This window comes from Acomys minous (assembly GCF_964271855.1).
Source record: "Acomys minous genome assembly, chromosome: 2".
Lineage (NCBI taxonomy): Eukaryota > Metazoa > Chordata > Mammalia > Rodentia > Muridae > Acomys > Acomys minous.
Genome location: NC_140484.1, coordinates 124,308,880 through 124,325,091, shown reverse-complemented (window position 1 = coordinate 124,325,091; position 16,212 = coordinate 124,308,880). Strand labels below are relative to the sequence as shown.

The 16,212-nt window shown below is 38.8% G+C and overlaps 1 protein-coding gene across 18 annotated transcripts in view; it reads right to left on the bottom strand.

Annotated features, from left to right (window-relative positions):
• The window catches only part of DLG2 (discs large MAGUK scaffold protein 2), a gene marked incomplete at its 3' end in the record, with an annotated part of 1,901,401 nt that overhangs the window by 939,887 nt on the left and 945,302 nt on the right, over positions 1–16,212 (bottom strand). For 13 of the 18 annotated variants that reach the window (XM_084767719.1, XM_084767691.1, XM_084767717.1 and 10 more), the window contains one exon: positions 14,204–14,365. In XM_084767719.1, the coding sequence (XP_084623845.1) occupies positions 14,204–14,365 (162 nt within the window). The remainder of the gene's footprint in view (positions 1–14,203; positions 14,366–16,212) is intronic. The other 5 variants (XM_084767713.1, XM_084767695.1, XM_084767699.1 and 2 more) reach the window with 1 other exon arrangement.

Genomic DNA, 16,212 nt, shown 5'->3' with positions numbered 1-16,212 from the left:
TCTGATCCAAGTGCACCTCTGTGACCCAGATGAAAAAATAAATATCTAGTGTTCACTTTATAACTGACATTTCTGTGAAGAGTCTTTTCACATATTGGAAATCCTCTGTGTTGGAAACCTGTGGAAACTGCACCATGATTTTAGCAGGTTGATGGGGGTAATTTGAAAGCAGTTCTCAACTGGGATGAGGCTTTTACTTAACGCAAAGAAAACAATCCTACAGAAGTTAAACTACAAATTTAGAGATACAGGCTCTCACAGCTCTTGGTTTACATCACCTGTAAAGGCTTAAGACACTAATAAATAGAAAATTGCATGAAAGTCTTCACTTATCAGTAAAGTGGGATAGAAGGGAGGATATCCTATTGGGACTTTAGGTGAGAGAAGCATGGGAGAATGGGGAAATAGAAGGATCCAGAGGGTCCTAGAAACCTACAAGAAGAACATCATGATGGGCAGATCTGGCCACAGGGGTCCTGCTCAAACTATGGCACCAGCCAAGGACAGTATAGGCAGTAACCTTCGAGCCCCTACCCAGATCTAGCCAATGGACAGGACATTCTCCAAAGTTGAGTGAAGAGTGAGGTCTGACTTTCATGTGAACTCTGGTGCCCCATTTTTGACCATGTCCCCTGGATGGGGAGGCCTGGTGGCACTCAGAGGAAGGACAGCAGGCTACCAAGAAGAGACTTGATACCCTATGAGCATATACAGGGGGAGGAGGTCCCCTTCAGTCACAGTCATCGGGGAAGGGAGTAAGGGGAAAATGGGAAGGAGGGAGGATTGGGAGGATACAAGGGATGGGATAACAATTGAGATGTAATATGAATAAATTAATAAAATGTATTAAAAATAAAATAAAATAAATTATGTATATTTTGATTAAAAAAAAAAAAAGAAAATTGCACTGGAAACATGGAGAGAAAGGGAGCATGCACTAAGAGAGGCTCTGCATTGCCAAGAGCCGGTGCACCCGGGCCCTCTTCCCTGAACCTGCCCCAGCCTATTGCTCTTTGCTGTTAAGGTCTGCTGTAAAGCTGGACAAGCTCTGTACAGACAAAGAATTGGGGATACAATTTTTTTTCTGACATTTACAAAGTGTTTCTTTTAGAGAAGAGCGAAGAATTCCTTAACCGGGGTAAAAGTCTGAGCCAGAGAAATGAGAATTGTAAATTCTCAGGGATGAAAGGGAACTTGAAATTCAGTCCATACAGATATTCTTAACCTCAGCCCTGGTTCTTAGAGCCCATAGATGGCTTCCTGTGACCCAATTCTCCCTGAAATTATATGCAAATTGTCAGCATAGATTGTAAGTTTTATTTGACCAAAAGAACATATTTTTTAATTTCTCAAAGGTCTAATAACTTAAAACTAATAAAGCCATAGTTCTAAATATTATCATTTACCGGTATCATCTATATAACAGTCTACTGAGTTTGCATGCTTGTTGACTTTTGTAGCCTTCCTCCCTTTCTCTCTTTGTCCTCCCCTCCTTCCCTCCCTCCCTTCCTTCCTTCCTTCCTTCCTTCCTTCCTTCCTTCCTTCCTTTGTTTTTGGTTTTCTATCCTTCTCCCCAGTCCATCTCTCTCTATGGGACAGAATCTCATGTATTCCAGGGTAGGCCTGACCCCCATTGGGTGCCTGAGGATGATCTTAGACTTCTGATCCCCTTGCTTCCACTTCGAAAGATGTGGCAATATAGGTGCATGCCACCATTGAGGGGTCAAACCCAGGGCTTCATATAGGCTAGCAAATTAACAACAGAGCTACTACATCCCTAACTCCCCAGTGAAAATGCTCTGCCTCCTTTATGACTATGAAAAGGAATTATAGGAAGCTTACTACCTAATGAGGCAAACCAGTCTGTCTTAGAAGAAAGTATTAAATTTTTCCATCATAAATTTACATGGCCTCTGTTGGTCTACTCATTGACTACCCTTGAGGTCTCCACCAAGCTCACAGTAATTGTATAGAATCCTTTTTTTTTTCCTTTCATATAATTGTCCCACAAGACCTACCATGTTTACCTGAGCTGGCTATTCTTCAAGGACAACTTCATTCTTGCCTTTGATCTTCACATTTGGTCTGGCTTTAAACCCTTTCTAAGCCTGTCCCTCCCTCTCCAGAAGAACTCTCATTTGCTGCCACTCTCCTTGAAGTGAGCTTCTCAGCTTCTAATGCTATACTCTGCAGAGGTGCAGAACCATCCGTCCTCCCTTTGTTCTTGATATGACAATTCCATTAGTGTGCCTCCCGTCTGATCACACTGATCTCTGAGAGTCGCACACACCGAAATTTCCCTTAACTCTTTCCTCTCTCACACGTTGCTGCTCCCTTCTCACTGGTCGTCCGTAAGAGGGAAAACGAGCCAAAGAAAATAAAAGGAAAATGGAGTATAGAGAAATGGGACGTGGGGAAAAGAGCTAGCCATTGGGATCTGATATAGATGTGAGGGGGACTTTAAGCGTAAGAAAATATGAACTGATAGGCAACAGCCTCCTTCAATGACTATTCTGTTTATTATTATATTCAGGGCACAAATGCAGAATCTGGGCTCAGGGGTGTCTAATTACTATTCAACTGGCACACTTATGTTTATGATATCAATCCTTCAACATAATATCTCCTCCCACTCCACTACCCTGCACGGAAAAAGAAGCATATTAGAGAATTCACCATGTCAGCACTGCGCTGATGAGTATGTGTCCATTTAGTCACTCAGTCGCACCTATTTATCAGATTGCCTGCCATAGAGTTGAAGCACTTATGTTCCAATAACCATTATTCTACTTAATAATGGCCCCGAGCCACAAAAAGTAATGATGCTGACAAGTTTATTACAAAAAGCTGCTGTGGATTTGATAATGTATTTTGTAGCAAGTATGTGATGTTTGCTCTATTTTATTAGTTGTTTTTGCTTCCTAATTATGCCTGATTTGTGAGTTAAACTTTATCATAAGCCAGTAAATATAGGACTGGGAAGTGTTGCTTCAGACATTCAGAGGAATCTTTCAAAAACATTCTCCAGGAGTGTGTTGAGGGGACAGCAGCACTTCAGCTATCAGTGCTCTTCAGAGAGAAATTAATACTCATTTTAGAAAAGCTATCTTAAAAGTTTTGTGTTGCTTATTAATAATCAAAAACTAGTCATATAAGTGTAAACATAGATCACAAAACCATTTATTTATTTATTTATTTATTTATTTATTTATTTATTTACTGGTTTTTTGAAACAGGGTCTCTCTGTGTAGCCTTGACTGTCCTGGACTCACTTTGTAGACCAGGCTGTCCTCGAACTCACAGAGATCCGCCTGTCTCTGCCTCCCAAGTGCTGAGATTAAAGGCATGCAAAGCCATTTATTATTGAATAAATTCCTTCACATGCACTAGGAAGGGTTGAGAAAAGAAATCTCTGTAGTGCCAACCATGATGTTCAGTTATTATTTCAAGCTGACTGTCACAAGTGGCCTAACCTTCCTTATGTGTCCAATTGCTTATTGGTCATCAAGGTCCACATTGGGAGGCCATTTTCCTGAGTGTTTTGTATATACATGTACTTTATTATAAGTACCTTCTTAGGGGCATATTTAGTCATGCCCGTGATATGACACATGTGTGTAGGCCAGAAAACAACTTTCAGGGGTCAGTTCTTTCCTTCCACCTGGAAATGGAACTCAATTAGTTTTTGCAATACTTTTATATGCTGGCTTGCTGGCCTATATATAAACGTGACTCTAATAAGCACCTCTTGAACATATTTGAAATGAGCTTACCTAACACTGGCAAGAAGCCCTAATGCACTCAAGTTTACTAAACTCACAGGTGACAAACCATGTTTTTTCAGAAAACTTTTGGTGAGTCAGCTAGACTGGGGACCACATCCTAGATGTGGCCACTTGTGTTAAATCAGCTTGCTACATATAGACAGGACCTTTGTCAGAGGAAACAAGTCATTTCCACTTTCCCTATCAAGTATTTTTATATGATATATTTGCATGTAATTTTATATCTAAAATAATTTATTAATTCTTTGAGAATGTCACATAATGTAACTTGATTATATTCACTTCCATTGCTCCAAATTCTCTCTTGAATATACATTATGTGGGTTTTCTTCAAATATTCCTTCAAAGGAAAGGAAAAATTGCCCTATGAAATTCTACTCGCACTCACTCAGTTTATATATTTTATTTTATATAGCTTCTGATGTAAATTCATACCATTGCTGCTCCTAAAAGAACTTAGGCTCTTCACAGAACAGGACTAAGCTCTTACTTGTTTTGTTGTTTCTCATTGCATTTCTCATTGTGTTTCATTGTTTCTCACATACATGGCAACTACTCTGCCAATGGATTTTAGGGTCTACAATACAGAGCCTCTTGCTAGGAGAAGTAGGACGGGCCATTTGCATGATTCAGATGCTTACTGAAGTCTGAGAACCACAGGTTTATATTATATTATATATATAGTTTATATTATATTATATATATATTATAATGGAGTCATTAATAATGTAGCCACCACAGACACCAAAAAGACAATTCCCCAGAAAGAAACCATGTTCAGGCTCTGCTAGTCCTTACCAACGTGTTTTTGAGAAATCCTTGAACTTCCTTCTCTGGGCATACTATTTTATTTTTGTTCTCTACCCTCATCACTAGGAGCTTGGGGAAGCTGGGCCAGCTCAGTGGCCTTCTGACATCCTTACTCTTCCTTACAGCAAGATATGGATCTGGCAACATGGTCCAGAATATGTCTACACACCAACATGGGTATCTTTATGATTGATGCTGTTTCTGTTTTACTCTATTTACTCATTAGATTTATTTTGCAAGCATTTAAGGGTCAGAAGCCCTATGAACAATCTGATGTTAATTATTCCCATTGTCCCTCTGTCTTGAGATTATATGGCACTCATTAGCTGGTAATATACCAATTTAAACTTGAGAACTCTGTTGTCACACTAACTGTATTTACACCCAGTATCTTTCAAGAATTAACTGTGAACACACAACAGCTTCCTAATGTTTGTATTCATTTTTCCTACCCAGAAAGGAGGAATAATAATACATATGTCTTTATAACTCCTAGAGCTTCAAGAAGAGTATATTTCTTTATGCTTTAGTGAATTCTTATTTGGAATACTAAAAAACCAGTTATATGTCCCCAATTCAATGGCTACACCTCATTTGACCTATGGAAAGTGTATGAGCTCTGGTAACTCTTGTTGCGGATTTAGTCTAGCCCTATGATATACTAGAGCAGTGCTTCTTCACCTTCCTAATGCTATGACTCTTAATAAAGGTCCTTGTGTTGTGGTGATCCTCAACCATAAAATTATTTTTGTTGCTACTTCATAACCGTAATTCTACTACTGTTATGAATTGCAATGCAAATATTTGTATTTTCCAATGGTCTTAGGTAATTCCTATGAAGAGTCATTTGATGCCCAAATGATCTAATATCTCTTTAAAATCATTTCATTACCATTATATAGATGAAAGAGGCAGGAGATTTGAGCACTATCATCTAATCCATCTTTCAACAGCCATCATAAACCCATTGTGGGCTTTGTTCTACTGACAAGTTTTTCTCTTTCTTTCAGTGCGTCTGTGCACATGGATTCGGAGGCCAGGCAAGCTCAGGACTACCACGAAACTCTTCTCACTGTCTTAGACTTTACCAATCAGGTAGGTTGGCGTTGAACAAACTCATGTTCCCGTGCTTACAAGGCAAGTTCTTTAAGCACAGAGCCATCTCCCTAAACCCTATAGAGAATTCTTGAATTGTGAAGGACAGCTATAGGTTTTATTCAACTTAATTTTTTTTCTTTATTTTCAACATCTGGCCTAAAGAATTAAGATAGTCAGGATAAACTGCCATGACCCTTTCCAATTAAGGAAAATTAGGGCAAGGTAGGTTTCATTTGCCTAGAATCCCAACTAGGAGCTTTTGTGTTCCGGTTCACTACACATTTTTCCAGGCCACGTACCATCAGCCACCTCCTCTAACCAGGCCTCGGCAGAGAACAAAATGCATTATCACAAGTATGCAAAATTCTGCCAACCCCTTCTGGTGTCTTTATTAACTACATGCTTTCCTGTTTGGCCTCTCAGATCTCAGCTTCTTCCCAGAAGAACCGATACTGGCAGAGTTCTCAGCTCAGCTTCTTCCACCATCTAGTGGCAAGAGACAGAAGTAAATAGGTTTATACTTTCCAGAATTGCTAGTACTGTAAAATGACATGAAGCAGCCTAGCTCTTCTAATCATTGGCATTACCAAAAATACCACGTCTAGAAAGTACGCAAAAGAACACTATATTTTAGCAGCTAAAGTTCAAGACCTCACGGCTTCTGGCGTCATGTACAGCTTTCGGTTGTTTTCAGTTTGTTTTTCTTTCTTATGATCAAAGTATTGATTATATACCAAGTTACTTTGGAAGTAGTTACTGCTTGGCCAACACAATCTAGGATGGAAGGTTATATTCTTGCACACAGAGTACATGGCTACCTTTGATGAGAATTTCTTAACCTTAGTAAAAAAAAAAACCTGAAAATATCACTGTTCTCAGCAAACACTGTGATGGGACTTACTGCTTTCTGATCTCAGCAGGTCCCTGACTTCCCTCAAAGTCCTGGGTGGTGAGAGTGGGTCCTGTGTGTCAGTCCTCTGTAGTTTCCACTTTTTCTTATCAACTTTACTCACACTAACAGCTTGTACTACAGGGAAGATTTCTAGATTTCTATATCTGTATTAGACTCTTCATCGTTTCCCTCTGGTTTTGGGAAAGGGGAAAGCAGCGATCATATTCAGAGCTTCTCTCTTGCTGGACAAATGCCCTATTAGTTAGTTGCATAGGGAAGCAATTTGAATACATATACTTCCTCTACCCATTTCAGTAAAAATGAAAGCATTATATAATCCATAACTTTTTCTCTTCTACCTTCACTATTTATAATATGTCTCAGAGTCCTGATAATATATTTTCAAAACAAACTTTCAAATTCATTGCATCTCCACGATCAGTGCTTCTACTTTGTCTCAGAGCTCTATGAGGTGCCCTTGATTCTGATCTCACTCCTTTCCAGCTTTTCTCCAACACTGCGACTCACACGAATAATTGTGTAATTTGCAAGTAGGACTATGTCATTCTCTATTATAAATTTTACAGTCATCCCTTATCATTTAGAAGGTTGAGTCCAATCTCCACCAAAGGCCTTTCTTTGCCTCTTCTCACCCACCCCTTGCTTTATGACATGTCTTGCAGTCACCCGACTCCCTGTAATTTGCAATTATCCTTTCCCTATTCAGGTACTTTCAGTTTTAAGAATCCTTAGATATTGTTACACAACTCCTAGAGATAGGGATAATTTTGACCCTCTCTCCTTAGCTTCTACAAATCCTCTCTACAGTTCTTTCTCTGATCACATTCACCTCCTATCCAGCCCCAGAAAAAAAAATAGTTAATTTTATGTATTGAGAGGATTCACCCCTTCTTTGTACTTTACTGCATACAACTTGACATAAAATATGTGTTAATCCCCAAACCTGTGAGTCTAGCTGGTTCTTACATATGTGATGTAAGAAAGTTGAAGGCAAGTTCTTTATAATTCAAGGCATAACATAAGAAACCATATACAGGAAGAAGTCAAAGTTGATTAAAAGGGTGAACCAATTAATACACAAAAATATTTTTCTTAATGCATGGATTAATGGCATCTCTGAAACACTGACCATTTTCTCCAAAGTTACACAGACTGAAAATGACAAATCTGCACTCCAATATGTATTTGTTTGGACTAAATCCACATAGTGGCTCACATAACCATATTAAATTTGGAAGGAAAATAGTAAAACCTAAGATAAGTGGCATAGCAGGTGCTGATATATATATAAAGAAATTAATACAACCAGCAACTACAACACAAGGTACAAATCCAGAAAATTTGCACCAAAATTTGTACCTTAGATATTACTATACTATAAATTCATACAACTCAATCAATAACAAGGCATCAATAGCAATAATGAATTCTTTCATTTTACTTTATTTCTTCTTGTAAAGAAGTTTTTACTAATTTATATTTTAATGTCAAAGATGTATATGAATGCATATATTTTCCACATATGAAGAGACTGAGGCTTATTAAAGTAATACTTTCTATATGTTCATGTAACTAGGAAGTACAGGATGTGGTATTTGAATCTGGCTACTTTTGATTCCAGAAACAGAATGAAGCTTTATACCATATTCTCCTATTGTTTGTGTTACCCAGTCTAGGTGTCTATTATGTTTTTTTTTTCCAGGGCATGTTGGCGTAGCCAAGACAAAATTTAATTCAGAAGAGGAAGTTCCATGAACAAATGCATTTAGGAAATGTTTTCCTCTAGCCATATCCCCATCTTAGATGTTACATTGCACATTATACTAAAAGCTCTGGGAGACTGTATGCTAGGTGAATAGATTTCACCATCCAGATGTGTGGAAGCATTTTCATATATTGCTGATAAGATTTCACCAAACATACTAGTGAAGATGCAAGCCTAGTTTCACTGCAGATGCCAATGGTGAGCAAGAAGGAAGCAAAACTTCAATGCAAACAACAAACAACAAAATATGGAAAATTAAAATGTAGAACAATACAAAGTGTCTCACATGCTTACTAATAATGGATTCTATCAAAGACAGCACTCTATGTTGACCAGCAAATAGTACTTAGAATAACAGATTGAAGCCCGTTTCCAAATGATAACTGCACTAGAGATATTTGCTCTGTGTGCTACAGCCTTTAATGACCAACGGGCAGAGTCAGAGCTACAAGGCAGGCGCTGCAAAGAAAGAGGTCTTATGGTGCCCTGAGCTAGTGCATTTCCATGAGCAAGCCCTGGCCACTCTAAGAAGAAAAGAGAAAAGCAAGGAATAATTGGAAGTTCCTCTGCCTGCAGTTATGTCTCCTTCCTTCAGATTTCAGTTACCTCTAGAATGCCCCAAGAGTCTACTGCTCACAGATTCTCCAGTATTTCCCCACAAATAGCTCTCGCTAAACTCACTAACCCACATTCTGGCCAAGCTTTCCAGAATTCTTCCTTCTAGTCTCAACAAAAACTGAAAGGAATACCAATTGTCTAACTAATACAATTTCCACCAACTTGTAAAAGATAGCTTTAATTTCCATAGTCAATGACTACTGATTCTCAGAAGACTATTAGGAACTTTAATATACCCTAGAAAACCCCATAAATTGTAATGACAAGATACCACAGATTTTAGGATACAGCCAGATTTCCGACATATTGATATATGAGACATCATGGGATTTAGGGCAATGAAATTCTGTGTTAGTATCAGTGAACATTAGGCAATGGAGAATGGAACAGAAACTAACCCTTTATCCATCACTTGTTTACTAATAAACAATCTTGAAAAAAAGACTAACACGTAATTAAAAGTGAGCTTCCCAGGGAAGTGATAAGTGCACTTCAAGCCACATTCTTCATCTCTCCATAACCAAATGCATAGAGTTGACCTTCAGTTCCATCTTTTCAGACATAATCTGAAAAGAAAACTCCTTATGTTTTATTTTAGGCAAGTTTTTGTGTGTGTGTGTGTGTGGTTATGGGCTAGTTGTTGTTTTTTTTATTTTTATTTTTATGGAACATTCTACATAGTATCTGAAGGGAAAAGATCCCCATCTTGTGTCAAGAAAAACAAATTCCCTTAATCTAATAGCCAAATTTCACATCTCTTTCCAACACCATACTTCACACTGGCCCAGGCACTTTAATGAAAACTAGCTAAGCAAGCTCATTTATCATACCGGCAGCTGGTACTCGCCAAAGACAAGAATCTTAGGACTAAGGCATTAGGTTATAGAAGAAGGCAAGAAATGATATAAAACCTGAAATGCTGAAGTTAGTCAGCTAGTGATTCAGGGCCTGCCTGCTCAGTGTGACATTTAAACTGTTGCCCGGCAATCTCATACACTGTTTCTGACATGCCACAAGCAAATTCCTAATTAATACCAGTAGAACTGCCTGGTTTGCTAAGGAGACTTCTGTGGGCATTCTCTGATTGTGTACTGTGCCTTCTTCTTCTTTCCTCTTCATAGTTTGACCCAGGAAGACTAGACAGATGAAGAGAGGCAACAATGTAGGAAATACGGCAGTTCTAATTCAGAATTTGTACCTGCTTAGCATTTCCAGATTTTAGGAGGGTTCCTGTGTGTGAAAACAACACACCAGTGTTTAATCACAGCAGGATTTCCAAACGCTAGCCCTGTGATAATAGAGCAGATTCTTACCTACCTTGCTGAGGACATTCATCCTGCACTTCTGGAAATGCTTGCACTTGAGCTTGACATGCCTGTCTATGACAGTTACTCATACTGGCAGGTGAGATCTTTGTGTGCCTCTCCTCCCAAATGTCTTCATTAGCTTAACTCAATGGCCTCAACCAGTCATGGCAGGGCTATTACACCACTGGTACACCCCATAAACATGGCTGATTGTCTTAAGAAGGTAAACATATGTATTCTTATCACTGCTGCAAGAGGATAGTGTCACAGCTTTTTTCTCCCAAGATCTTCTAAAAGAGTGTTTAATATAACATCCTTAAGATCCTCCAGGTAAACAAATACTGGCCTCACAGGGCTTCAGAATAAGATCTCTGGGTGAACTGATCTTTCTCGTTCAAAATATCTTGGAGGCTACCCATCCTGAACTCTTAGCTCCAACCAGGGGAGAAAAACCTTTTCTACCCTTGGCATTTCATATGAAAGGTTTATTATTCATACATACTATTTTAAAATCTGGCATGTGGTAACTTTAGTAAGAATTATCACTATGATACACTCATGAAAACTAATAAAACTAGAAGAACAGAATACACAAGAACTTATAAGGCCAATGAATGGAACAGAAAACACAAGCTAAAACCATTGAACTTGGGCTGGTGACACAGTTCAGTGGTTAAAAGTGCTGGCTATGCAAGCCTGGTGACCTGACTTTGATCCTTAGAATACAGATGAAGGTGAAAGGAGAGAATTCCCCTGATCTCCACACACACACATACACACTGTCACACACACACACACACACACACACACACACACACACACACACACACACACAGGTACTCCACACTCTCCACACTCACATATAGTAACAATAATTAAACGTTATAAACAAACAACTGAAATTATCTATATCTATAGTGGAATATCTATAATGGAAAGACTAAAGGATCAACAGAAAAAAATACATATAAAAGCAAACACACACACACACAAACACACACACACACACACACACACACACATGATGGATCTACTCTATAGAAAAAGCAAACTTTTAAGCTTTTCACCAGTTCAAATAGATATTTTCCAAATTAAGTGGTTACTGGTGCAACAGAGGAGGCTGAAAATCACCCAAACCGCACAAGCTTACTGGACCTTTTCCTCATCCATGTTGTATGTTCTGAAGGCAATGACGTAATTTAAGGATGCACAGTTATTACTACTCAGTGCTTTCTTTTCTACGGTAACCAGCATAGCTTTGTTTTGATTACCGCATAGTGTCAACTCTTAAAAACTATACTTTAGAGCTGATTGAAGAGGAAAGGAGGAAACACTGAGAAGAGAGAATGACAAGTTGGGAGAAAGAAAAAGAAGAGAGGCTTTGTGGATTTAATGTAATTGTTCTATAGGTGTATGTGAGGGGGTGGGGGGCAGATGAGCCATGGTGTCTGTGTGGAGGTCAGAGGACGGCTTCTTTTGTATGTCTTCCATTTCCACCTTGTTTGAGATCTGCTTTTCTTTTTCTTTGCTGTTGCATATGCCTAGTAAGCAGGCCCGTAACCTCCCAGGAATTCTCCTGGTACCCCATGTCACCACAGAAAGTACATCTGGCATTATGTGAGTTCTGGGAATTCAAACACATTTGTTATGGCAAGTGCTTTACTCAGCCATTTTTTCCATCTCTTCCATGGAGTTTCCTACAGGAAGTTATTCAATCAGTTAGGAATAATAAATCTAATACAAATACTCAGCGCAATGCAGTTGCTCAATCCCACCCTAGCTCAATTTATAGGTGTATAGAGCTGGGATCAGTACTTGCTTACAGAGGTGAAAGGTGCCCCAAAGACACCGAGTATCCTTCTGAACACAAAGCAGTATCCTGGATTGTTAGAGTCAGAGAGAAACTTAAGTACAGTTGTGCTCACTCTTCTGCTGAAAAACATGCAGAATTCTCTCTATAAAACCACTGCTGGGCCTTCATTTGGGACTTGAGATTTCTCAGGACAAGAAGAAGGAGGCTCCACCTGTCTGGAGCAGTTCAGTTGCATCTATAGTCTCATGACCACAGTCAACCATTGCTGTCAGGAGTGCACAGTGGAGCGACTTCAGCTCTCGGTGATAAAATGTCAGGTTTCCCCCACAACAGTTCTTGATGTGGAACAGTAAGGCCCTGTTCCCAACCCTAACTTTTCTTCTCTTCAAGGTTACATGCTAATTTCTATTTGTTAACATCTGATGAAACTGGAGAGATGCACAACACACGCCAAGGGCACGATTTTGCATGTTATTTCATATTTGATGGGATTTGACCATGGACCCCATAGTTTTATTACTAGTCATAGCTGCAGCCAGTTCAGTTGATAACAGATGCTTCTAGATAGTAAGAAATGAGAAACTTATCAAAAGTCAGAACTGTGCTGAGCATATAATTTATTTGTTTTTTAATATTTTCTGAGAGCTATATGAACAATATTATATGAAGTGAGCATAATGAAAGAAAAAGAAGCATGCATTAAATGGAGAGGGAGGGGTTTGAGGAAGGAGAGAGAAGAAGAAAACTTTTGTAATTATATTTACTTTCAAAAGTAGTTAAAAATAAAATTTTAAAATTTCTGTTTGTATATGTATGCATGTGTGTGTGTGTGTGTGTGTGTGTGTGTGTGTGTGTGTGTGTGTGTGTGTGTGAACATAGGTATGTGTACTTGAATGTCAGAGGACAACCTGGACTCCATCTCCCATTTTCCAGTAAGGAGACGAGGACTGCTTTATGTTGTGTATGGAGCTTGTGGGTTCTGGAAATTTGAACTTAGGTCGTCATACTTACAAGCAACTTCTCATCCTTTAGGGCAGTGGTTCTTAGCCTTCCTAATGCTGTGACCCTTTAAGATAGTTCCACATATTGTGGTGACACCCAAACATAAAATTGTTTTTGTTGCTGTTTCATAACTGTAATTTTGTTATGGTTATGAATCATAATATAAATATCTGTGTTTTATAATGGTCTTAGAGGACCTTTGTGGAACTATTGTTGATCCCCAATGGGGTCAGGATAAGAACCAGGGGTCTAGTGCAAATTTTATAGTTACGTTTTTACTTGTAATTTTTTGGTACAGAGAATTGGAAGTGCTGCATGAACCAGTGGTCTGGATAATAACACAAACCTTGATAGCAGTGGAAGGATTTAATCAGCATGGTTTCTTTTTAAAAATTAATGAGTTTTTAGAAACTTTTTTATCAAAAAGCACAAAATCAAGTAGCATCAGGCTAGTAGATAAAACAGCAACCAAGGAGTACAGAAAAAATATTATTCTTATTGAATTTTCCCTTCTAGAAATACCATTGATCAAAAATTGTATATAATTAAAAATGAAAAGTTAAAAAATGTTGGTGAAAGTATGACACCAAATAGAAAGAGACCTTGGAAAGCACTTTCCTGAAGTAAACTTGAGGTGTTGATGAGCCAACTCACACATTTTCCAGACAGCGGGGCAATCATTAGGTGTGATTAGGATATATTCACTTCCTTTGTCTCATCTGTGACTAGGCATGCCAATAGGGGGCCGGGGGCAGAAGGAGAGTTGAGCAAAGTGTGGTGTGCCACTGTGGTTTTTTTTTTTATTCACTTAATAGCACATGGTTTGTTTTCCCTGTCAACTTTTCATTCTTGAATCTTTTCCTAGGCCCTTTTCAACAACTAAAAGGATTCTTCCAGACGTTCGAACAATGGCAATAAAAATATTTCCCAGAATCACCAGGTTGGGCTCCAAACCACAGAAAACATCTTTACAACCAGTGGCCACAACTATGTTTTTAAAAGCCTCATTCAATCAGGCCCACAAGAATGCCTTTCGCAATCGGAAGTGACAACCATCACCAGCTATAAAGGAAAAAGAGCCATCTGACCGACCTTCAGAGGAGAGATGTGAGACTGTAGGACATATCCGTGGACATTTTCTATTTGAGAGAGGTTCTTTTCAGACACATGCACCAGTTCTGGACCTCTTACTTCGTGAGTTAGCCGAGGCAAGGAAGGATCATGTGGACCGTCCTCATCTTGGTACCGATACTTCTGGGAACAAAGAAAAGAGGGGGAAAGATGCATCAGCGTTGGCAAGGAGGGCAGACAGTTTTTGGACTTAGCAGGCCATACTGCATGACTACTGTTGGCTCTGCCAAATATTTGGCTGCAAACTCTTCCGGTGGTCTCTGTAAACAAGGTATCAAGGAAAACGGTGTCAATGTTAACCAAAGCTTAACCTTTCTTGTGTCTTGACAATACACTCTTATTTCTGAGACAAAAAGAAACTGGTAATAAATAAGTCCAAGAAAATTCATTTAAATGAGAGGATATATTCCTGAAAATAACCAGAGTAGTAGCTACATAGGTGCTAATATATATAGTTCAGTCATGGGTAGAGAAAAAAGTATGGAGCAAGACATTGGAACTCTGATATATCTGATTCATTCGCTTAATTTTGCTGCAGGATCTGTCAAAAGTTTAAATTTCCCCTGATAATGAAGAAACATTTCCACCCACAATATTTCTATAAGTTTGAAAGGAAAGATAATTGTTCTTTCTTTAGTTCAACTCCTATGAAGAACATTGATTTGGGTTTGTTGCATTCTAAGACAAAATATTATAATTTCTAGGAATTAAGCTAGTTTTTAAAGAACTTCAAAAAATCATGTCAAAGAGCCAGCTCAAATGATTCTGGAGGCCAAGTGGTGACACTCTGTTGTCTGTTGTTTCCTTTCCTTCTTCATCAACCAATTCTCTGCATCCTCACAGCCACAAGAGAAACCTTTGTCAGAGGCCATTGCTAGAGATTTCCATACAGATCTCAGTCAGCTTCTCCAAGTTTCCAGGGCCTGGAATCCTATCTCCTGATCTCATCCTGTCCTTCTCCTTCAGATCTGTCCCTTTGGTGAAGCGCACTCATTCAGAGTTTTGGCCATGGAGGAAAAAAAAAAAGGAAATCATTCTATATCTGACTCTCAACCCAACTCATCCACTGTTTGCTATCCTTGCTTGGTCTGTGTGTCCTACACATTACTCAACCACCCCGGGATCAGGATTCAGAAACTGTCATAAGTGCCTTCTCTAGTTTCATGCTACATCAAATACATTCCCAGTGACCCTCTGTTCTTACACCAGGTCACTAAAAATGTAACTTCTTCTAGCCATATTTTCACTTATATTTGAGATGAAAAATATGCTTACTTGGACATTAGTTTTCAGTGAGACTCTTAATTTGACAAGAACAAGAACCACCCCAGGTTAAGAAATTCACTTTGTTATCCAATCTTAGAAGCTGATCATCAGTATATGCATTTCTGTAGAGTTTTATACTGCCCAATGCAGTATTTAATCTTAAATTTAAAAAAAAGTAAAAGTGCCATAATTAAAAACAGACTCATTCTGCTTCCATTAATGTCATTCTGAGATATTCCATTTTTCCTGTCAGTGGAGGTAAGATTCTTTTTCAAGGATAACTAGAAAGCGGTTGGGTACGGGAGTCTTTCCAGGTAACTCAACCAAGAATCCACTTTCTACTATCTACAGTCCAATGTCTATCCACATAAAGAGATGAATCCAACTTGGGTGATTCAGTCGGGAGCCTGATAGAAAAACACCACTGTGCCTACACACTGGGATGAGGCTTGAACATTTCTTCAAAACTATAAATACTGCAATTCTGTTTTTTAATGCTGTGGATAATTTGAAAGGCAAGATCCTTCAGAAGCCTGAGCTACCATTTCACATTTATCTTAATCAGTTATGTTTTCACTGGGAGTAGACAAAGCCCATCCCTAGGCCTGGTTTTATTTCTTCGGCTTAGACCGTATCCACCCTACATCTGTTCCTCCTTTCGGTTCCTTCTGACAGAGGCTCTGTCACAACCACCACAGCCAGAA